The 24,682-nt window shown below is 42.5% G+C and overlaps 1 protein-coding gene across 6 annotated transcripts in view; it reads right to left on the bottom strand.

The window, feature by feature from the left end:
• Positions 1 to 3,545: 3,545 nt before the first annotated feature.
• The window catches only part of OSMR (oncostatin M receptor), a 60,963-nt gene continuing 39,826 nt past the window's right edge, over positions 3,546 to 24,682 (bottom strand). For 5 of the 6 annotated variants that reach the window (XM_020869350.2, XM_020869356.2, XM_070476604.1 and 2 more), the window contains 11 exons: positions 23,717 to 23,859; positions 20,276 to 20,429; positions 16,953 to 17,029; positions 14,753 to 14,975; positions 11,929 to 12,108; positions 10,657 to 10,761; positions 8,804 to 8,980; positions 7,992 to 8,159; positions 6,617 to 6,698; positions 6,028 to 6,100; positions 3,546 to 5,701 (listed from right to left, as the gene is read on the bottom strand). In XM_020869350.2, coding sequence (XP_020725009.2) covers positions 5,126 to 5,701; positions 6,028 to 6,100; positions 6,617 to 6,698; positions 7,992 to 8,159; positions 8,804 to 8,980; positions 10,657 to 10,761; positions 11,929 to 12,108; positions 14,753 to 14,975; positions 16,953 to 17,029; positions 20,276 to 20,429; positions 23,717 to 23,859 — 1,958 coding nt within the window. In that variant the 3' untranslated portion in view covers positions 3,546 to 5,125. Of the gene's footprint in view, positions 5,702 to 6,027; positions 6,101 to 6,616; positions 6,699 to 7,991; positions 8,160 to 8,803; positions 8,981 to 10,656; positions 10,762 to 11,928; positions 12,109 to 14,752; positions 14,976 to 16,952; positions 17,030 to 20,275; positions 20,430 to 22,345; positions 23,611 to 23,716; positions 23,860 to 24,682 lie in introns of those variants that run through there. The other variant, XM_070476606.1, reaches the window with a different exon arrangement.

The raw sequence follows: 24,682 nt of genomic DNA, 5'->3' as shown, positions 1-24,682 counted from the left end.
GGTAAAATGTATTCAGAAATAGATTTATTTTGGATAGTTTGGTTTTTAAACATTTATGTGTATCATTTTCATATTGCCTTCTCTATATATGTTTTTCAACAAAAATGTAGTTGGCCCTCAAATTAAAAAGCACTCTTAATCATCATCACACAGCTCATTTTTGAAAACTGACCATATAGCTGAGCTTCAGAAAGTTTGTTTCATTTTTTAAAACTCTCTGGTGTATAAAGTACTCCAGGAGATAGTGAAAGACAGGGGAAGCCTGGCATGCTGCAGTCCATGGGGTCGCCAAGAGTTGGACATAGCGACTGAACAAAAACAATAGCAAAATACCAAAGACTGGACAGTTTATAAATAACAAATTTATTTCTCACAATTCTGTTAGCTGGAAATCTGAAATTAGAGTGTGAACACATTTGGGTGAGGGCCCTCTTCACATCCCAAACTTCTCTTGTCTTAAGTCCTCGATGGCTTGATGGGATTGGAAACTAGTGTCTCTTATAAGTACATCAATCACACTCATGAGAGCTCTAGCCTCATGACCTCCCAAAGATGGCCATCTATTAATACCATCATCCCTGGGTGTTAGGATTTCAATGTAGGGATTTGGGGAGGGAGGTGATCATTCAGACCACAGCAACTAATTCTGCATTGATTAAAAAAAAAAAAAAAACAATGTATGAAAACTTTCTCTAATGCTTAGAGGACAAAGATAACTACATTTGCTTAAATGTAGCAAATGTTCTTTAAATGAGAATATATTTATTGTAAATACTATTTTAACTACTAATTTTGAAGGCTTTATATTTTCAGTTATATCTTTTTGAAGGTTCTCATTATGTTTTGGTCATGCCTTGCTGGATCCTGCTTCCCTTACCTGGGATTGAACCACACCCCCAGCAGTGGAATCAGTCTCAACCACTGAACCACCAGGGAAGTCCCTCTTTGAAGGTTTTAAAATTCCTATTTTATGCAAAATGCTTAGCATGTTTTATAAATTCTTTGAGATGAAAGCCAGCTGGTCTCCACAGAGTTCTTAGAAGAAATACTAGATATTGTCTGATACAACCTGATTTTCTTAATAAATGACATTCTAGTGGAGAAAGTTTCATTAGACTTAGTATGGGTCAGGTGTTGGAATGTCAGCAGGCACTTCCAGCAGGTCCATGGATATATGTATATCTGAATCACTTAGCTGTACACCTGAAAACTAACACAATATTGTCAATAAATGCCAATGTAAAAATTTTTTAAAATTAAAATCACATCTAAAACTTAGTTAGTAATATTCCATATCAGTATCACTGTAATGCTAGTTCCCTGTCCCTGCTTCCCATCTACCTACCTGCAGCTGAGGACCAGTCACCAGGCTGAGGCATTATTTGTAGGTCATTTCCAGTTCTACCCACCATCAAAATATCCCAATATTGATATGGAATATTACTAACTAGGTTTTGCATGTGTTTTTAATTTTTAAATTTTTTATTTTATATTGGAGTTGATTGACAATATTGCCTTAGTTTTCAGGTGTACAGCTAAGTGATTCAGATATACATATATCCATTCTTTCTCAGATTCTTTTCCCATATAAGTTATTAACAGAATATTGAGTAGAGTTCCCTCTGCTATACAGTAGGTCCTTGTTGATTATTTTATATATAGTTGTGTGTTTATGTTAATCCCAAGCTCCTAATTTATCCCCCCCACCTTTTCTGTTTGGTAACCATCAGTTTGTTTTTGAAGTCTGAGAGTTTGTTTTGTAAATAAATCCACTCATATCAGTTTTTTCTTATGGTCCACATATAAGTGATACCATATTTGTCTTTCTCTGACTTCACTTAGTATGACAATTTCTCGGTCCGCCCATATTGCTGCAAGTGACATTATTTCATTCTTTTTATTCTATTTCATATGTGTACCACATCTTCTTTATCCATTCCTCTGTTGATGGACATTTAGGTTGCTTCCATGTCTTCGCTGTTGTAAATAGTACTGCAGTGAACACTGGGGTGCATGTATCTTTCTGAATAATGATTTTCTCCAGATACATGCCCAGGATTAGAACTGCTGAATCACAAGTGCTTCCCAGGTGGCTCCGTGGGTAAAGAATCTGCCTGCAACGCAGGAGATGCAGGCAAATGTGAGTTTTATACCCGGATTGGGAAGATCCTCTGAAGGAGGGCATGGCAGCTCACTCCAGTATTCTTGCCTGGAGAATCCCATGGACAGAGGAGCCTGGTGGGCTACAGTCCTTTGGGTCGCAAAGAGTCAGACACGGCTGAAGTTACTAAGCACCAAAGAATCAGACACAACTGAAGCGACTGAGCAGGAGCCCAAGCACATGGTAGTTCTAGTTCTAGTTTATGAAGGAACCTCCATTCTGCTCTCCATAGTGGTTGTATCAATTTACATTCCCACTAATAGTGATGGGGGGATGGTTCCCTTTTCTCCATACCCTCTAGCATTTATTGTTTGTAGACTTCTTTATGATGGCCATTCTGACTGATGTGAGGTGATAACCTCATTGTAGTTTTGATTTGCATTTCTCTGAAAGTTAGCAGTGTTGAGCATCTTTTCATATGCTTTCTGGCCATCTGTGTCTTCTTTGGAGAAAGGTCTGTTTAGATCTTCTGCCCATTTTTTGATTTGGTTGTTTTTTCATAGGTGTGATTATTAAAAAGGTATTATGGCTATTTTAGAAAAAGTAAAGCCAATTTAGAAAAACATTTACAGATGAAACCATGATTTGCTTTAAAATCGTATCAAGGGGAAGACTGAATAAGACTATGGATGGACTAAAACAACCATGGTTTAGTGGCTATTGGGGTTGATGATAGTAGTGTTAAGTCACTCATTCCTGTCCAACTCTTTGTCCAACCCCATGAACTGTAGCCCACCAGGCTCCTCTGTCCATGGGATTCTCCAGGCAAGAACAGTGGAGTGGCTTGCCATCCCCTTCTCCAGGGGATCTTCCGAACCCAAGGATCAAACCCGAGTCTCCTGCATTGCAGGCAAATTCTTTACCATCTGAGCTACCGGGGATAGTTCATAATGGTTTGTTAAACTCCTGCTTCTATCTTTATTTGAAATTCTCCATGAGTTGTTTTGTTTTTTTTTTAATCCTGGTAATTCTGACACAAATTTCAAAGTTTCTGAATTTCTTAAAACAATGCTGTTAAGTGGCATATAGTCTAAATACTGTTATTTGGTTATTTGTGGACATGGGAAAGGAATGTTTGGAGCCAAAACTAGAGTCATAGTGATACTGTAAGGACAAAGTTATATAAACCCAGCCATTTCCTATTGGCGTGTTGTTACATTTCAGAAAGACATCTTTGTTTGATTTAGGTCAGTGATTCTCAAAGTTGAGTGTGTATCTGAGTGCCTGGGATATATTCCAGGTCTTGTGCCACAGAGATTTTGGTTGGGAGATTTGGAGTGGCACCTAGGAATTTACATTTCTAGTAAGCTCAGAACATGATTTATCACTTAACAACAATTACAAGAGTTTATCAATTCACTGATGTAGAGAAAACACAAAATAATGCGGTGGTGAAATATTTTAATTAAGGCTTACAGCAACAGAAATGACTTCAAGGTTTTGTGAATTATTTTTCTAAAGAAAATCTTTACAAAAGATACTACTTACAAATCAATCATCACTGTCATTGATGTTTCTATGTATTTTTATAATTGCATCATGACAGACACAAAGAGGCTAAATGATGACAATACTGGCCCCAAAGTCTTCTCAAAAGAGACTAATCAATATACTTGTTTGTACTATGTTAGGCGTACATAGTCCATTATTCCAGCCAAAAGCATAGTTATATGGAAGGAAAAAGTTGAAAAGAATGAGCAGAAGTCCTGGTTTGTGTATATTTAGGTCAGTTAACAGCCATCTTCCTTTCAGCTGTGGCTCCTTCTCTCTTGTTCTTCATAGTGTGGAACGGTGTGACACGGGGCACTTGGTACCAGAGGCGCATGCAGCACCGTCTCCACCACAGCAAAGAGAAAGGAGCCCCTAATCACGCTTATTTAGAAATATGGTGAGTAAACATTAAGGGCTGTCGGGCAGAGAGAAGGGAGAGGAACTGGAGCATGACTGAACACTGCTGTGTAACAGGTAGGTGCTTTGCATATATTGGTTCAAAGAGACAAAGCGGCTGCAAGCCATTACGGAGCTCCCACTCTGCGTGGCCCTTTACAGTTATACCATCCGAAGAATATAAGGAGACAGTGAAGGTGTTATCTTGGCCCAGACAACCTACTGGAGAATCCAAAAGAGGCTTACTGAAAACAGGTCATGTATATATCATAGTTCTTGGAAAAAAACAAAAAACAAATGAACTATAAAATGTGAGTGGAATTAATGACATATTTTCTTCTATTCTGAGGTAGTCATCAAAAATTGTAGAAGACGTGTCTACTAAGTAGGAGTGCTATAATCTTGACACTGAGGCAGGATTCTGTGCCAGCCCCACTCCTTAACTGTGGTAAACAACAGAAGGACAGCTGTGGGGATCTCATCAGTTCAATTGTATGTCTTACCTATTAGATACGGTCTAATAGGAAGAGTTCATCTTACTCCTGTCACCACTTCAAAGCAAGGCTAAAATCTGTTTTGGTCTCAAATATGTGACTTCATTAAACACACCCAGAATAAATTAACATTGACAATTTATGTTCCCGTAACGAATATTCTGTGGCCTGAAATCTAGTTCCTTTACCCTTGAGATATGAAATGTGTGGTAAAACTTACTGGAAATGCTTTCTTGCTAAAAGCTGAACTTCAAGGACCACAGCCACCCTGTCCAATACTGAGTGGATGCGGTCTGTCTCTGTCAAGTGCCAGGTCTGCTGCCGTAAAGGTGAACGTGGAACACACAAGAGCAAGGTAAGCCTGTTCCCACGATCCTGCCATTTCCACAGCAAGCCTGCTCCAAGCACAGATGTTAAATTTCATAGCTTCTGACCTTTGAAACCTAGCAAAATTTTATAAATCAGATCTTCCAGTGGTGATAATTCACTGGGATTAAGCCCCGAGGTATCTGGTGATGGAATAGTGCCAGCTATGCTTCTGCTAGTGTCTGTGTAGCATAAGGATATGCAGTGGGCACCCAGCTTAGTGGTAGTGTTCCCCTGGATCTAAAAGGGTAGTGGAGGACAGGCTGCTGTTCTCACTTGGGGGAGGGGAGGCAAGACCCAGGGGTATGGCCATTTGCATTTTATACTCCGAACAGAGTGCTGGCTCTGGTGGATTTGTTGGTGGGCTCTCCTTGTCTCCAGACACAGGTGAGGCCAACTGGGATACATAATTCAAATTAGCTTCTCCGGCTGGGATTTCTCCCAGGGAGTTCATGTAGTTTTGTTCCAGTGTCTTTAGTAAATTTTCAGGTGAAGTCAGTGGTCCCAGCGGACAGTGTGGGGCTTGAGAGGTTACTGGAAAATGTCCACAATAACCCAAGTCAGAAGCTGCCTGATTATAGGTAAAGTTCTCAAAGCAGATGCAAGGTCCAGGACCAGAGTAGTTCTTCTCTGTTGGGAGCAGGTCAAGATAGGCAGGCTTAGTACCTTTAGTTTCTGTGGGTGACTTCCTAGTGCCTGTGAACTGTATCTTACTCCCTTCGGGCTTGTTTACAACTTCAATAGCATCTGGAACACAGTCGTTGACATTCATTATTGTTATATGAGGATTCTCCTGAAACAGAAATAGAAAATGGGCAAAGATAATGTGTGTGTGTATCACAGTATATATAAAGTATGTGAAATGCACTCAGAGCTTCACTTCTTTGTGTGTTTTATCCTGGTCACAAGTTAACTAGAGGTGATGCTGAAAACCAAAGGATAGCCCCTGACAGAAGAAGTCAAAGCTGTGTTCACTCATTTCATGGCTGGGGGAGCAGAGGTGGCTGTTGCTTTGTTATATCTTCCTGAGGAGGTCTAGGAATGTATGATTATTATAGCGCAACCCCTGGGTTAGTCTTTAACAAGTACATGGTATCCCTAGACTATTTCAGAATTTACCTTGGATTTTATTAAAGACAGGACGCTGCTCTTGTAAGGGTCTGGAATGTCAGGATAACACTTGTCCTTCAACCTGGAAAACCAATGAAAATTACACTGAATTTTGCAATAGCATGGAATGGTTAAGAGTGAGAAACCTGGAGTCAGATGAATCCTTGCTTTATCACCCTTAACACTTAAGCAAGTTTTTTAACCTTTCTAGGCTTTAATTTCCTCACTGGTTCAGTGGAGATCATTATGGTAGTGATGGTGTCGGAAAGATTGAGTTGTTATATGTAAAACACTGAAAACATTGCCAAGCACATGGTAAAGTGAGATACAAATATTAGCTGTTGCTATTAAACAAGTGTTGCAATATTTTCAAATAGTTTCCTTATGTATTGTTTATATATCTGTTGATGTGTCAACAGCTCATCTGTTGATAAACAAGATTATTCAAAATTTTTCATATTTTTACCAAATCTTCCTTTGTCCTTTCCTTTCCAGCACTTTGCCTCATATGATCCAGTGTGATATCTATTTTATTAAATTCCTTTCTAGATTTTTCTTTGACTCTCCTTCTTGGATAAAACCTTCCCCACACACTTACCACTGACTTTTTAGGTAGCAGGCGATCATGATGACCAAAACGCAGAAAATCATGGGGAGAATGATGTGTATCAGTATATGGGCTGGAGAAGGGAAAAGAAAGGGATGTTTTTAGTGACTGCTTTTCCCTCAAAGGAATAAGTTTTACATGTCTGTTATTTCTCAAAACTCTATTTGTGCAACATTTACTATGAGTGCTGTCTGACTGGTGGGGAGCAAGGTGATGAAACACCAACTGGCCAACACAGGGATCCATTTGCCCATAATACTTGCAGCTCAAACTCATTTCCTCTCCTGACAGAATGGATCAATACTCCCCATTCTTCACTTCCCTCTCTGTATGAGTGTTCTCCACCCCCTTGACGTATAGGCTCAGCCACGACTTGGTTTGACCAATGGGAGGTGAGTAGCGGTCACGCTGGTAGCTGAGCTGAGTGTGCTTATTAGAGTTGGCTTGCTCTTGTGTTCCTGTGATGCACTCTGAGCAGAGCTGGTCCCTCAGAGCCACTGTCCTTCAACCTGAGCCTTAGGGAACTAACAAACTACATGGAACAAACCTAAACGTGCCTGAAGCTTGGAGTCCCACCTGGTTCAACCTGTGTCAGCCAAGCCAGGAGCATGAAAAGACAGATTTGTTTCTGTATGCCACTGAGATTTGGAGGTATTTGTTATTCATTGTTCAGTCACTAGGTCGTGTCCAACTCTTTGCAACCCCATGAACTGCAGCACACCAGGCTTCCCTGTCCTTAACTATCTCCTGGAGTTTGCTCAAACTCATGTCTATCTCATCTTCTGTCGCCCCCTCCTCCTGCCCTCAATCTTTCCCAGCATCAAGGTCGTTTCCAATGAGTGGGCTCTTCACATCAGGTAGCCAAAATATTGGAGCCTCAACATCAGTCCTTCCAATGAATATTCAAAGTTGATTTCCTTTAGGACTGACTGATCTCCTTGCTGTCCAAGGTACTCTCAAGAGTCTTCTCTAGTACCACAAGGTATTTTATGACCCATTAAAAACTGACTAATGCGCCCCTTCTAGTTAGGGTCTGATAAAATTACCTAAGTCATAATCTAGGTAATTATTCTCCTTTTATTTCTCAGATATACTAAAATATGCTATCTGTGATTTTCAAACTGTTCTGGGACTGAGAAAGTTTCTAGGTCATAGATCAGTCAGATTAGCTTCACTCTTATCTATTGTATGTTGTGGGATTCTGTGTAACTTTTTTTTTCCTTTCATGAGTTTCATCTAGAGACAGACAAAGACAGAGAAGAAAGGTTTAAACATTCCTGATCTAGACAAAGTCCACAACTGTGTGTGTCATTTGTCAGTTTCCCAGGAACTCCTAAGAGAAGAGTTTTGATTTGGAAAAACTCACAGTATTCATCCGGAGTCGTGACCTTTCTGAAGTCATCCATGGGACCCTCACCAGCACTTGTATAAGGAGTGACGAAAAACTCATAGACAGATTCTGGCTGTAGGTCTTTCATGACAAATGTCTTTTGGTCCGGGTTGTCAATTGTGTATTTGCAACATACTGAATTATCTGTGTTTTTTTTTTAATTTTTTAAGAAGAAAAAAATGATTAAGAGTATAATAAAGATCTTGTGAGACAGTCAGGCACTAATACTTCTGTGGACTTGGTACTGCCAACATTTCTAAAGCAATCAAAAATGAATTCATAATTTCATCACACTGGGAACACTAAGATGTTTGGCAGGTGGCAAGCAAGACGAGCACTCCAGTAAGCAAGGGCTATTCCTGATTGGTGACGGGGGTGGGGGGGGTTGCCGGGGAGGGGTTCAGGGGGGGACGCAAATCTGCCAGAGAGAGAGTAAGAGCTTGCCAGAGCTACTTAGAGTACATTGCGATAAGCTTTAACAAAGTCAAAAGAAGGAAATGAGGTTAGCAAGCAAGTTTCCTAAGCAGTAAGTAGGCTTTCTTAAGGAGCTGGGAGTACTTCAAGTGCATCTAAAAATACTGGGCCACATTGTTTTTAAGTAGGTTAAAATCCTGGCCCCCATTATCCTGTCTTCCCTACTAATTTAAGGACACTATTAGATCATTAAACCATGCGAGCACAGAAATCAGCCTGGACACAATCAGAGATGGCTGCCAGCCTTTCCAATTGTTTCAAGTAAGGAGATCTTGAAACTGTAAACAGACTAAAAGACAACCAAAATGTGTCACCTGGAAGAACTGTCTTTTCAAATCCCCGGTGGCACTTCTCCCCTGCCTTGGATTTCAGGTAGACATAGTACCCTTGTATAAAACCGGTTTGAGATTCGGTGGGATAATCCTTCCAACTCAGAGTGAAGGAGTGGGAGGTCAAGTTATTCGGGACCACTTGAGGGTTGTATGAAGGAGCTAAGAAAGGAAGTTGCAATAACGTAAGAGTCACAATTTGGAAGCAGTTTCAGAACATTCATGTAAATTGAAGGTAGAACCACAGCCCACTCTAGAGGTGCTTACACCAAGTGAAGGACTCTTATCTTTTTCTCTGATTTTGTTCGTGAGAGCTGGGAAGAAACAAGCTTCGTCTTATTCAAGCCTTGCCTCTCCCAGAAGTAGAAATGGATGCCCAGAGAGATTCAATAACTTGTGCAAGGTCACACAGCAAAAAAGAAAATAAAGGCTTCCCTAGACTTTTTTCCATGCCTGAATTCTAAACAGTGTTGGGAAAATGAACTGATGTGGGGTGAAGGGAGGAGGAGGAAGGGTTATGTTTGAAGAGGTCAGGGTGGCTTTGAAGAGCTTTAGTTCCCAGGCAGTGGTAACACACAGTTGTCCAAGTGTAGGTGTGTGTGTGTTAAGTCGCATCAGTCATGTCTGACTATGTGCAACCCTATGGACCTTAGCTCACCAGGCTCCTCTGTTCATGGGATTTTCCAGGCAAGAAGACTGGAGTGGGCCACATTCCCTCCTCCAGAGGATCTTCCCAACTCAGAGATTGAACCCACATCTCTTAGGTCTCCGCCTTGATAGCAGGGTTCTTCATCACTAGCACCACCTGGGAAGGCCCAGTCCAAGTGTGGGAAGAGTTTATTCTGAGGCTGCCCTGAGTCTGTTTCAGCACATAGGCTAGTGCATGCCTGGCCTATGTCCGCCAACACACACAGAAACACCCCTCCTGCCTGTCTGGGACAGCACCCACTCAATGGAGAACACCGAGAGCTGGTCCGATTGATGCAAGGTAACCAAGGACCCAGCCGCCCAGCTCCCAGCGGGTGTGAGACCCTGGATGCCAAGAAGCTAAGTAAGCAACCACACGAGAGGATCAAAACTTGCCCACGTTGCTGGTGGAATTAAAGTACAATGTCTGAAAGGGGCAGCAATTTCACAGTATATCTGCCAAAAGTCTTAAAAACTGTAAAACTGTATTTGAGAAGTTCAAACGTTCTGGTTCAAGTCGTCTACCTCTAGGACTTTATTTGAAAACCATTATCAGAGCAATGGACAAAGATTCAGCTAAAATGATGGTGAGTCAGATAAGGCATAAGGGGATTTGGCCAAGAAAAAGAGAGAGACAATATTAGAGACTGCAAGAAAATTGAGGGAGAATTTTATAGTTTTTAATTGAAAAAAATTTTAATCATCCTAAAAGTCCAAAGATGGGTGATTTGCCATATGCAAACCATGAGGCAGTTTGCAGTCATAATGACTGATAAGTTAAATATTACTTAGTGACGTGAGTCAAAAAGGACTTTACAAAACTGCATACAGTAAGATCTGATTTTTATATAGAAGTGTATGCCTATACTGAGAAAGGACACACACAAAACATTAACTCTGGATATGTGCCCTTGGGTGGTAAAATCAGCAAGAGTTTTCTCTTCTTTTGCATAACATTTCATGAATTGTCTTTAATGAAAATGTTTTATGTTTACGATTTAAAAATAATGTTTTAAAAAACCCAATGGTCAGAATAAATAGCACACTGAAAATTAGGAAAGATGCTGTAATTTTCCTAAAGCTGAAGCAAAGAGTCTCTGGGTTGTCCTGAACAAGTCTACCCATGGACACAGTAAATGCTTTAAACTTACCCAGTTCCTCTAAATAGCCAGTTTTTTTCTCTAATAAATGGGCCATCCTTTTTGTAGAAATTTCATAAATTCTGAAGTTGTAGCGAACCCCTGGTCTAAAAGCACCTAGAGAAGAAAAGTCAACAGATTGTCAATAACACAGGATGACATTCTTTTTACCTCTGAAAAGGAAAAGGATGAAAAATGAATTTGGGTCCCCTTAAAAAATCCTCCTCCTCGGAGTTTCTGCCCTTCATCTCTACCATCTTCCCTCCTTCCCTGAACCCTGAAATCCTCCAGCATTTCTGACAAAGGGGGACTGTTTTCTACATCATCCTCTCGATTAAGAGCTCTCAAAATACCCTTATCCATGTGCACAAAACTGGGTGCAGAATTCCACCAGAACCAGAAAACCATGTAAAACTCTCTTTTGACTCTAAATCTCCCGTCAGCGACTCACCCCTTTCTCCGCCCAGAGAGGCAAGCGCCTGGAAGATCTGCTTCCAGTAACTCACTTTCTCCTCACCCCACACCTCTAACACTGCTCAAGACAAGGGAAGACGACTCCTCATTCCCGCCAGCCGCCCGAATGACCCCACTGGGCCTCATCAGTCACCCTCAAGTGGTGGAGTGGTGGCGGTTGGTCGCTAAGTCATATCCTACTTTTAGCAACCCCATGGACTGTAGCCCATCAGGCTCCTCTGTCCGCTGTCCGTGGGATTTCCCAGGCAAAAACGCTCTAGTGGGTTGCCATTTCCTTCTCCATCACTCTCTGGACCGACAATTCCCACATCTCCACCGTGTGCCCAGCAGATGGCGCCACTAACCCACTGCTCAAGCCACTAACCTAGGCTCCTTAAACTGCTACACTTGCAACCTGGAAAAGTCAAACCCAGTGTGGCGGGCAAGAGACCAAGCTCCACAAGTTGCATTGAAACTGAAGGAGTTGATAATCAACTCCCATTAACTCTACTCCTATGTCTTCCAAATCCACATCTCTGCCTTTGTAAAAGCGCTCAGGACGTCTGTTACAAAGTTCCTTTGCTATTCATTTGAGACTGCTGGCTTAGAACAAATTCATGAACCTTATAAACACCTATCCAGCCTTACATCCGGATGGCTCTGTAAAAGTAAATATAAAGGTCAAAACCTAGGACACGTCACTGCAAAACTTGAACTCCAAGACCCACGTGGGATTTGGAGTTACCAGTGAGCACAGAATATCTGAGATGGTCCAGAAATCCTAGTTGAACCAGGTGGATGGAGCGAGATGGTAATACAGAAGGTTCTTACCCGAGCTAATGACTGTGCCTGTGGTAGTGGGTCCTAGGTTTTTCCACTGGAGAACACAGGGCAGGTTCTGGGGACCGTCACACCACTCCACAACATAACCTGTGGCATTTCTGGATTGGGGTTTCCAAGACATGGGAAATCCATCCTCTGTACCATTAATTCTTCCTTCTTCAACATTTTCTGTATGTTACAAAGAGGGCAATGCTTCAGATTTAATTAATCAGACATTCTGCAAAAGTATCTAAAGAAGAAAATAAGCTTGAAAGTGCTGTGTATCTAGCAGGTCCAAACCTTCCCTCTGTAATTGGAACAGGGCTTAGGATAAAGACAGGAGGGATGTTTTCATCAGGTTTTTCCTACCTCTCACTCCCAATAAATATTCACACCCGCCCCTCAAATGTCCCTTGTCCTGAGAGAGCCAAAGAAACATCAGCTCCTAAGAGGGATCAGCAGGCAGGACAGCTTGTGGAACAAATCAAGCCTCAAAAGCTTGTTTTTACTAAGATCAATTCTAAGATTTTTAAAGTGTTGTTAAAAACAAAGGCTAGAGAACATAGATTGGAAAATGATGATTGTCATGCCTACATTAATGTCTAAAATATTTATGCTCTGCCTTTTAACTGAAAAAGTAGTTGACCTTTGACCTAGAACTGTGTCTGGTACTTGATCTACTTTCAAAAATCATCTGTTGAATAAGTCAGCTTACTCCCCCACACAATGCTGGCTGCCCTGGAATGAACTCCTGTCTCCAAGATGTTAGGGGTAGAAACTGAGGTGATTGCAGAGAAAAAAAGGAAAAAATGATTCACATACGCACTCAGTCAGATTATGGAAGCATGCGACACTACTTATGACCTAGGATGCTGCCTCAATGTATTTTATGCACCAGGGTAGTCTTCCTAACATCTGACAATTGGACAAAAGGTGATGGTCTCAGTGGACTACAGCTCTGATGACTTCATGCAGGTCAGTCTATATCTAGAAGGATGAGAACTTCTGTTTCCAAGGCTGATTCCACAGCCTTCCACTGTTCAGAAGGCAGTGGACCCAGGTGGTCAGTTGAGTGAAAGCAGACTCTGATCAAGGACTGGGCCTGCAAGCAGCTGTTCAGAGAGGCAGCTAGTGTGGCACAAGCAAATATGACATGGGATGGACTTAATACTCTAAATGTACTTCTTATTTCTCTGCAATTCACATTTGATGAGGCATCTTTTCTTTTATCTGGCAATTCTAATTACAGCTGAATGTTGATGAGTGCTATTAAATTTTCCAGAGCACCAAATTATCATCCAACTTGGAGCATCCAAACAAATGTGCAGCCCCAAGTATGAGGTCAGGGGTTCCCCACGAAGGTATGTGTCTATCCTACCCACACAGCTTCTCTGTCTTTCTTCATCAGAGACCCTAATCTCTTTCCTGTTGAAGCAGACATTTTCCACTTACTCACATTGACTATAATTTCACCCCAAACTTAAAGCATAACTCTCACCAAGCTGCTTCTCTAACCTTGCAAATATGTCTGGAGAAGTGAAGGGAAAGGCAAAGAAAAAGGGAATATTTTCAGTCATTCACACTTTAGCATGAATTGGCTGAACATCCTTGGTCTGTCTCATAGCACATCAGTGACTTTATTCACTCTAGAGACATAAGAATGTGGACCATATCAGAAGGCTGGAAAGAGCCTCACAAGGGGATGGAGTAGGTTCTGAAGGCAGAGGCATGAGGAAGGAAGACGGGGTAGGAACCCACAGATGGGGATGACCCCAAAACAGATAATAGTGTTTAGCAGAGTTGTTTGAGCTGAGCCTCACTGGAGGTAGTGTTCTTTTATCTATCAGCTCCCCTAGGAGTGAATGAAATGCCCACCTTTCCTGTTCTGTTCCTAATAAAGACAGAATACAACCATTCACTTCCTTCTCTGATACAGTTCTTCAAAAGCAAAGATTATGTCAAGTAACTCCTCAGTTCTTCTTCTGTGGCACAATCCCAATTTCTTTTTCTTACTTCACACACTGGATGGTTCTTAACCAAAGTAAATAAGACAAAATAATAACACCCTCCAATCTAGCCCATTTAACCTAAATGTAAGCCTAATCTGAATAACAGGTATAAAGCGACCCGACATAACCCCACAAGCAGGGTCTGATGATTTTTATAGCAGTAACTGAAGGGTGACATCATTGCAAGGTTCACAGATGAATTTAGGATGTCTGTGGGGTGTGTCCAAGTGTGCAGCGTCTCAGAGTGTATACCACTAGGTGCAGGGTTAGTGCAACCAACCTCCATTCATAGCTCTCCCAGGAAGGACAGTAACACCATTATTGATTATACATGTAAGGTCATTTCCACCTTGTTTGGACTTTCACAGGCTAAGTGTTTAGTTATCATCATTTATTCCACAGCTTTGGCAAAGCCCTTTTCAAAAGATGATGTTAGTTCTCCTTGTGGCCAAGACTGACAAAATATTTTGCCATATAAGAAATGCAACTCATATTCCATAAGCCACAAAGCATGTTCATACCAACTCTAACTCTGTTAGGACTATTTGTTTGTGTTGCATTTATTTGAATAAAACTTGAGATAACTTCCCAAATCAGTGGAAGAATCCCTGGAAGGGAAATGTCTTGAACCATGGCTGAAATCTTCCCACACTGAGGAGGACCGTCCCAGAAACCCGCCAACATGCCTGGACCCAAAGAAAATGACAGTGTTTGGTAGCTACACCTTCTGTCTCTCCAAACTACGCTTTCCAATATATCCATATCTACCAAATACCACCATCAACATGTTCCTAGAGAAGAAAAACAAGACCAAAGAAACTCACCATTTCCAGGATGTCCAGAAATGGCAACTGTGGAAGCTGGAGAAGGGCCCACACTGTTGTGAGCCGTGACGTGGATCTGGTAGGAGCTCTGATTGAGGGTTACTTTTGTGCTGTTGGCCGGAGCAGGGACAGACAGCACCTCTAAACTGGATGCTTCATCAAGATTTTCTACAACGACATTATAGAACAGGATCTTCCCGTGGGTATGCACTTTTGATAGAGGCTGAAAAAAATATGGACAATCATTTCAACATGGGCTTCCCTCTGAATGAGAGTTTGCTTGATTACTTTCTCATCTTTTCTCTCCTTTGATTGCCTTATCCACACACACACACACACACACACAGGAAATTAAAACAGTTTAAGACAGAAAATAACCTTCTAAATAAACCACACTTGAAATCAGACATTCTATTTTAACTAAAATTGAGTAGAGAATAGGATCATTTGGGGGTGAGCTTAGGAACATATCATGTCCAAAATGAAGTCGCTCAGTCGTGTCCGACTCTTTGCGACCCTATCAGCTGTAGCCTACAAGGCTCCTCTGTCCATGGGATTTTCCAGGCAAGAATATTGGAGTGGGTTGCCATTTCCTTCTCCAGGAGATCTTCCCAACCCAGGGATTGAACCCAGGTCTCCCGCATTGTAGGCAGACGCTTTACCGTCTGAGCCACCAGGGAAGTCCTATCATGTCCAAAGGGTGACCAATTAAGGAATTGAGAGGAAGGGGGTTATTTAGCCTGGATTAAAACACACTTTGGGAGTACGGGCTCAGTTGGTAAAGATTCTGCCTGCAATGCAGGAGATGCAGGTTTGATCCCTGGGTTGGAAAGATTCCCCCGGAGGAGGAAATAGCTCCCCACTTCACTACTCTTTCCTAGGAAATCCTATGGACAAAGGAGCCTGGCGGGCTGCAGTCCATGGGGTTGCAAGAGTCGGACACGACTTAGCAACTAAACCACCACCACCACAATGAGTAGAGCAGGGAAGACAGGAGTAACCCCAGACAGGAGGGGGCTGGGCTCCTGGAATGCCTCCCTCCACCAGCTGGGTCACCCCCTTGTCCCCAAGCTGTGCTTCCCCAGACTCAGGGCCCACGGTCCCTCTTTTAGATGATCCTCCAGGTTGCAAAGAATTCTCTGTCAATACAACCTTAAGCCCACTCCCAAGGCCTGAACCCCCAGCCAGATGGTGCCCCTGATGTGTGCACCCCCAGACCTGAGATCAGGCTGGGGCAGCCGTTGGCTCGGGGTGTGTGGACAGAACCTGCCCATACAGACTGGTGCATCCACACGTGTGCGAACTTGCCCCCTGATGGGGAGGACCAGAGTGGAGGTGGGAAGAAAAGTGGGGTGGGCTCTGGCTGGGGGCCAGCTCCCCCAGCATGGCCATGCTTTAGCACTAAACACGAGGAATTCAAGAGCTCTGAGTGGGGCGTCCCCAGTGGCTCAGATGGTAAAGAATCTGCCCGCAATGCAGGAGACCTGGGTTTGATCCCTGGGTTGGGAAGATCCCCTGGAGGAGGGCATGGCAGCCCACTCCAGTATTCTTGCCTGGAGAGTCCCCAAGGGCAGAGGAACCTTGAGGGCTACAGTCCACGGGGTAGCAAAGTCGCACACAACTGAGTGACTAGGCACAGCACAGCATAGCCAGTATTGTTGCCGGGAAATCCATGGACAGAGGAGCCTGGTGAACTACAGTCCATGGGATCAAAAAGAGTTGGCCACGACTTTTCGACTTAATCACCACCACCACCATCTCGACACAAACCAGGCCTTCCATGTTGTCATGAAGGCATGTTAGTCAACACAGAAGGATTAAATTGATTTCTGTCACAATCTTTTAGCTTGACTTATAACTTTCAAATATAAATATTCATAATTTTTAAATATGGTATATATTTCTCCACTTCTCACGCCCTGGGCCCTGCAGATGTTAGGGGCAGGCCTGCGGGGAAGTTAGGAGATGCAGTTCAAACCATCAAAACCAGCCACCTAGGCAAAGCAAGAGGTTGCCGAGGAAGGAGGCACTGGTCCAGTGGTTAGGGGTATGGATGCAGAGCAGGGATTCCCCGACCAGGTCAGAAATTCTAGTGGATTCCTGGGAAGAGCCCTCCCAATCGAAAGACTACATCAGTATCTAGTCTTGGTGAAAAGTACATGACAAGCAAAAATGTCTTTCTGAACCTCTGGCCTCTTACCTTCCAGAACAAGGTCACCGTTGGATGTCCTGACACAAACATCACATCTCTCCAGACATCAGGCGCCTCCGATGGAGCTGAAATTAACCAAAGGAAAGCTCTTGGGTCACAACATGGACGAAGAACAATACTTTCAACCTTCCTCTAATTCGATCAGTAAAGTGACCACGGCCAGTCCGACCTGAGGCCTGCATCTCGGTTTTTCACTCTCTGTGATATCTACCCACTTGGCCGTGGCCACACTGTTCACTCCTCACGAGGGGCAGGCACACAGTAGGTGGTTTACAAAAGGGCTGCTACATCGGAATGGGACACGACATGGGGGCCTTTGTGAAACTCAAGCCTCAGAGCTTCTAGAAACCACCAAGGAATTTTGGAACCCTGCGTCAGTCCAATGCTAGGGGGTGAGTTAGGCAAGAATCCTGCATCAGTCCAATGCTAGATTAGTTAGGTGAATTTCCCATTTCTAGAATTTCTAGGCACAGCAAACCATTGCTACTTCCTTGCCCCTCTGGTGGAGGCTGCAGTTGGATACCCTCAAGCGGAGCCCCGTTCTCCTGACTACACTGGCGGCCACTGGCTGCGGTCAGAGCCTGGGACCCCTTCCTTGTCCCCCTCCTCCCCATGCACGCCCGTCCCCCACTTCCTGGCCTGAGCCTGGGGCAGCTCCCTGTGTGTGGGCCCTCGGGGCACCAGCTGCAAAACTCCCCCTGCCCGCCTCTCCCCACTCTGTTCTAGAAGACCTTGCCTCCTTGTTATTCTTGCCACTAAACTGTAGACCAGTGATTTATGACTGGATTCAACATATCTCTGTGCAAGAAGAAACTGTTCTGCAACATGAAATTTTAATTCTCTGCTTTATGAAAATACAGTTTACGGTCCCCAACAACCGAATTTTTTTAAAAAATGAAAAAATTTTTTCATATAGTTGCTAACACTTCCTATTCAACATGAAGGTGACTGTATATTTTTAAAATCTCTGCCACCCCATGGATGGTAGCCGGCCAGGCTCATCATCTGTCCATGGGATTCCCCAGGCAAGAATACTGGAATGGGTTGCCATTCCCTTCTCCAGAGGATCTTCCTGACCCAAGGATTGAACCCAGGTCTCCTGTATTATAGGCAGATTCTTTACCATCTGAGCCACCAGGGAGATCTTTGAAATTGAAGAGACTCCTTTTTTTTTTACCCCCTGTAGTTGCTAACACTTTCTAGCAAAACATAAAGGTGGTCATATATTTTTAAAATCTATTAAGAGACAGATTTCAATTTGCTAAACTAGCCATCAGAGACGCCAATATTAAGTCAAAAACGTATTGAAAAACTCAGGCACCATACGAGGCCTCAAGATCAGGGCAGAATCTTCCGCTGTTGGTTTGTACGTGACCACCTGCATGAAAAGAGAAGAGCAGCACAGCTGATGGTGCTCCATCCATATTTATGTCACTACAGTATCTCCCCATGGGGTCATTTATCTCTGCTCACCGTGACTCTGCTTAAGTAGGATTATAATACATACAAACACTGACTCTGCCAGCATTGAGCAAAGTGTTATCAGAGTTGAAAAAATATAGGTTCACCATCAGTAGATTCAACTGATTTTAACTTTGCAAAAGCAAAGTTAAGCATTTTCAGACTTATGATATCATAATCTAAAAAACTAGTTACCAAAAATGCTAAAAAAAAAAAAAAAAAAAGCAAAGTTTTTTTCTTTCCACTAAGTTTTAGGCATAATTTTGGAATACACTTGCAAAAATTAATTCCAAAGCGAAGCAATATTAATAAAGTATTAGGATAAAGCAAATCTTCTTTGCTCAGTTGCTTCAGTTGTGTCCAACTCTTTGCGACCCTATGAACTATAGCTCACCAGGCTCCACTGTCCACGGGATTCTCCAGGCAAGAATACTGGAGTGGGTTGCCATGTCCTTCTCCAGAGGATCTTCCTGACCTGGGGACTGAACTCGCATCTGCTGTGTCTCCTGCATTGCAGGAGGATTCTTTACCCACTGAGCCACCTGGGAAGGCCACAACTGAGGAATACACCATATTACCATCAGGAACAGGGTTCTCTGCCCCAGGGATTCTTGGGGGGTCTATACGACTAGAACAAAATGACTGGGCTCTTCAAGGGGCTGAGAGGGGAACAGGCCACTGAGCACCTCTGAGCCCAGGTGTGGCTTTTGGGGCACTGCTCTCGCTACCCCCTCAGTCAGAGCGCTTTAAAAGGTCCCTGCCAGGCTGAAACAGGAAAAAACTCCACAGCATACAGACAGGAATAACAAGATGGAATCAAATAAATATATATAATCCTTCCTTAGGCAGCAAAACAGCCCAGATTTGAATCCACAAGCTCTCCATGCTGTAATAACACCCCCGAGAGGCACACCAGGCAGCCTGCCGTCTGGGTGAGGGGGAAGCTCTGGAGTCAGCGGGCCCCTTGCTGGCGGGGCCTGTGAAAGTCCTCATCCTCCCGGTGACCCCGGGCCTCACCCACTGAGTGAGGAGACTTAAGAGGACCTGCTGCACGGGGTGGGAGGATTTGAGGAAAACACGGGGAACCCTTGGCGTGGCGTCTGGCACACACTAAACACTCTGTGCTCTGGTTACTCTTGTGTCTCTGCTGCTCATTAACTGCAAACTAGGCGCGTCTCCCCAGTCTAGGGGCCCGGGCTGCCTCCTGTGTTAACTGCACAATGGTATGACTATTATGTGGGATTGGAAGGAGATGAATGCAGGGCTGGGCCGCCTCATCTCCTGGGCAATACTTGTGGTCTAAAACGTTGTTATTTGGGAGGAAAACTCTCTGTTCAGTCATTATTGAGGAAACAACCTCTGAGAGCATCAAGAGAAGGCTCGCAGTTTGCTGTCACTGGAACGACTTAACAGTGATGATTAAGTTTCCAGATAACTACCTTTCCAAACACAGCCCCAGGCTGTTTTCTATGAGATCAGTGCTTTCCTCAGCACAAATGCTACTGTTTGTCCCCAGTCCTGAATGAAAAGTTCATACTTATTTACAGAGCCCCAGTTCCAACAGGAATCCAGCAATACCAGGAGCTTAGAAACCATTTTGGAAAACTAAAAATCCCAGAGAAAATGTTCAGTAGAAATAACTTGGCAAATAAATGTCTGAGGTAGATGTCTTTCCACCCACATTTCATTAGGCATTAAATTCATTTTTTTTTTTTTTTTTAAAGATGGTACTCAGCCTCTGCTGTAATACTTTGCCCTGAGTTTTTGGTACAAGCAGAAGTTCTCAGGGAAGCCCACCCATCTCCTGTCAGTCAGTTTAGATTCTTGGGATGTCAGGGAGCTGAACGTACCAGCTTCAGCTGTGGTGAAATTTTGGCTAATCAATTCACTCCATTTCCAGAAGTGGTCGGCATAAGCACAGCGTACACGGGCCATGTATTCTGTGTCCGGCTCCAGTTCACTTAAGAGATACTCACCATTCACCCTGATGGAGATATTGTGTTGCTTGATTTAAAAAAAAAAAAAGAAAGAAAGAAAGAAAGATGAGGTGGGAGGAAGAAGAAGACAGAAGTACTGTTGAGCACACTTTATTGTAAAGCCAAATCACACACAGAACATCTAGACCTGGAGTACAACTAGTTCTTTGAGGAAAAATATCTCTGAATTCTAAAAGTTTATGATTAATTTCCTGGATCTTTTTTTTTAAATTGGAATAGAATTGGCTTTACAAAGCTGTGTTAGTTTCTGCTGTACAGTGAAATGAATCATCTACACGTAACGTTATACACACACACACACACATATATCCCCTTCCTCTTGGCCCTTGCTCCCACCTCATATCATCCCACCCTTCTTGGTTATCACAGAGCACTGAGCTGAGCTTCCTGTGCTATATAGCAGCTTCTCACTAGTCATTCTATATAGGTTGCTGAAGAAGTAATTGTGGTTTCAGACCATGAATTTTAAATCATTATAACTAGGCTCAAACACATATTTATTAAGCAAAATAGGAGCCATTACAATCCACATATTTTTGCCAATAAGAAATAAGTTGGGCTATTCCTGGAGCGTAAACCCTGTGCTTTGGGATTCATCAAACTCTTGAAAAGCATTTTCTGCCTCCTGCTGGCTGTGGAAGCGTTTTCCCTGCAAAACATTGTTGAGATGCTTGAAGAAGTGGTAGCTGGTTGGCGACAGGTCAGGTGAACATGGTGGATGAGGCAAGGCTTCATAGCCCAATTCATTCAACTTTTGAAGCACTGGTTGTGCAATGTGCATTCAAACATTTTCGTGCAGAAGAACTGAGACCGTTCTGTTGACCAATGCCAGGAATTGCAGTTTTTAGTGCATCTCATTGATTTGCTGAACATACTTCTCAGATGTAATGGTTTCGCCAGGATTCAGAAAGCTGTAGTGGATCAGACAGGCAGCAGACCACCAAACAGTGACCATGACCTTCTTTTTTGGTGCAAGTTTGGCTTTGGGAAGTGTTTTGGAGCTGCTTCTAGATCCAACCATTGAGCTGGTCATCACCAGTTATCATATAAAATCCACTTTTCATCACATATCAAAACCCAATCGAGAAATGGTTCATTGTTTTTGCATAGAATAAGAAATGATGACAATTTAAAATGATAATTTTTGTTATTTCTGGTCAGTTAATGAGGCACCCACTTATGGAGATTTTTCACTTTTCCAATTTGCTTCAAATATTGAATTACCATAGAATGGTCAGCACTGAGCTCTTTGGCAACTTCTCCTGTAGTTGTAAAAGAGACTCAGATGTAGAGAACAGACTTGTGGACTCTGGGAGAAGGCGAGGGTGGGATGTTTCAAGAGAACAGCACTGAAACATGTATATTATCTAGGGTGAAACAGATCACCAGCCCAGGTTGGGTGCATGAGACAAGTGCTCGGGCCTGGTGCACTGGGAAGACCCAGAGGGATCGGGTGGAGAGGGAGGTGGGAGGGGGGACCGGGATGGGGAATACATGTAAATCCATGGCTAATTCATTTCAATGTATGACAAAAACTACTGTAATGATGTAAAGTAATTAGCCTCCAACTAATAAAAATAAATGGAAAAAAAAAAAAAAGAACAACAACAAAAAAAATTATCCTCTCAATTGGTCAATGTCAATTTTCTATGGCCAGTCACTGCACTCCTCATCTTCAAGGCTCTTGTCTCCTTTGCAAAACTTCTTGAACCACCACGGCGCTAATTTGTTAGCAGTTCCTGGGCCAAATGTATTGTTGATGTTGCAAGTTGCCTCTGCTGATTTATGGCCCATTTTGAGCTCTAATAAGAAAATCGCTTGAATTTGCTTTTTGTCTAACATCATTTCCCTGGTCTAAAATAAATATAAAATAAATAGCAAGTCATAAGTCATTAGCAAAAAACATAAAGTGAGAAGTGCATGTTAAAATGATGCATATCATAACCACATTTATTTAAGAATGTATTCTAATATCAAACAGTAAAATTCAACAATGCAAAACCATGATTACTTTTGCACCAACCTAATACATAGTAAGGGTATATATGTCAATCCCAATCTCCCAAATCATTCCACTCCTCCTTCCCCTCACCCCCATGTTCACATGTTCATTCTCTATGTCTGCATCTCTATTTCTGCCTTGGAAATAGGTTCATCTGCACCATTTTCTAGATTCCACACTATGCATTAATATATGATAATTGTTTTCCAATTTCTGATTCACTTCACTCTGTATGACAGACTGGTTCATCCATGTATCTACAAATGACCCACTTTCATTCCTTTTCAGTTCAGTTCAGTCGCTCAGTCGTGTCCGACTCTTTGCAGCCCCATGACTCGCAGCACACCAGGCCTCCCTGTCCATCACCAACTCCCGGAGTTTACCCAAACTCCTGTCCATCGAGTCAGTGATGCCATCCATCCATCTCATCCTCTGTTGTCCCCTTCTCCTCCTGCCCCCAATCCCTCCCAGCATCACGGTCTTTTCCAATGAGTCAACTCTTCGCATGAGGTGGCCAAAGTATTGGAGTTTCAGCTTCAGCATCAGTCCTTCCAATGAACACCCAGGACTGATCTCCTTTAGGATGGACTGGGTGGATCTCTTTGCAGTCCAAGGGACTCTCAAGAGTCTTCTCCAACACCACAGTTCAAAAGCATCAATTTTTCGGCGCTCAGCTTTCTTCACAGTCCAACTCTCACATCCATACATGACCACTGGAAAAACCATAGCCTTGACCAGACGGACCTTTGTTGGCAATGTAATGTCTCTGCTTTTTAATATGCTATCTAGGGTAGTCTTAACTTTCCTTCCAAGGAGTAAGCGTCTTGTAGTTTCATGGCTGCAATCACCATCTGCAGTGATTTTGGAGCCCCAAAAAATAAAGTCTGACACTGTTTCCACTGTCTCCCCATCTATTTCCCATGAAGTGATGGGACCAGATGCCATGATCTTAGTTTTCTGAATGTTAAGCTTTAAGCCAACTTTTTCACTCTCCTCTTTCACTTTTATCAAGAGGCTTTTTAATTCCTCTTCACTTTCTGCCATAAGGGTGGTGTTATCTGCATATCTGAGGTTATTGGTATTTCTCCCGGCAATCTTGATTCCAGCTTGTGCTTCTTCCAGCGCAGCGTTTCTCATTCCTTTTAGTAGTTGAGTAATATTCCTGGACCTTGTAAACAGATGATCCCTTCCATTTGAACCCACACAGAAATAAAAATTTCAAGAGATTTTATATTCACTAGTCTCTGTTCAGACATAAAGAAATTTTTGAAAATAGAAAGTTAAGCTCTTACTTGTATCACTTTTCCTTCACCAAGGAGCTGAAGCTGACACAAAAGTGCAGAATTGTTTCCTATTGAGTGTACCTTCCAGGTCATGGTGGCATTTGTAGCACTGACATTTTTGGGGAATAAGTTATAGGGAGCCACTGGATGAACTGCCAAAATAAATTAAAAAATAAAAAAACTCAAGCACAGATCCAAAAAGACTTTGGTAAATAGGCACTTCATTTTTTCAATGATTTACTCAATAAGCACTTCTGCTTATTTTCGAGAAAATAACAAATAAAACCAGACTTGCAGCTAAGATGGAGTAAGCCAACTACAGCCTTTCTCTCTCACTGATTATATCAGAAACTCTGAAAAAATATAAAAAGAAAACTGAGGACTCTTAAAATTAAACAAAAGCAGGGGAAAACATAGAGGGGAGTTGAAACTTGGAGAGGTGGCCCAACAAAGAGAATATAACAGAATCTAGAGTCTAGCCAAAGTAATTTTAACAAAGTAACTTTAACAACTTTAACAACAATCTATTTGGATTTGAATAGAATCCAAAATCATTTGACATACAAAACAAAACCAAAAAAACAGAAAATGCCACCAATTTCAAAGGGAAAAGTCAGTTGACAGATATCAACCTTGAGATGACTCATGCATCAAGATGACTCCCTTGAAGCTACAATGATTAGATAAAGACTTTAAAACAGATCCATGAGGTAAAAGTAAATGCACCTGAAATGAACAGAAGGAAAACACTTCTTAGTGGAGAAAAAACTAGTTTTAAAAAAGAATGGAAATTTTAGAACTGAAAAATATTAATTGAATATCTTGAAATAAAAGCACCTTCCATCTTACCCCCTTCCAGAGCCACTGTGTGACCTGGCCATTGCCCACCACTCCAATCTCCCTTCTCTCACAGGAGAGACACAGGACGTTCTTTCTGTCCCTGAAACACCTAGAGCACGTTCCCATTCCGAGACC

The sequence above is a fragment of the Odocoileus virginianus genome, chromosome 14 (assembly GCF_023699985.2).
Source record: "Odocoileus virginianus isolate 20LAN1187 ecotype Illinois chromosome 14, Ovbor_1.2, whole genome shotgun sequence".
Classification (NCBI taxonomy): domain Eukaryota; kingdom Metazoa; phylum Chordata; class Mammalia; order Artiodactyla; family Cervidae; genus Odocoileus; species Odocoileus virginianus.
The sequence above is the reverse complement of the archived record's forward strand: the minus strand, read 5'-3'. Positions and strand labels throughout refer to the sequence as shown.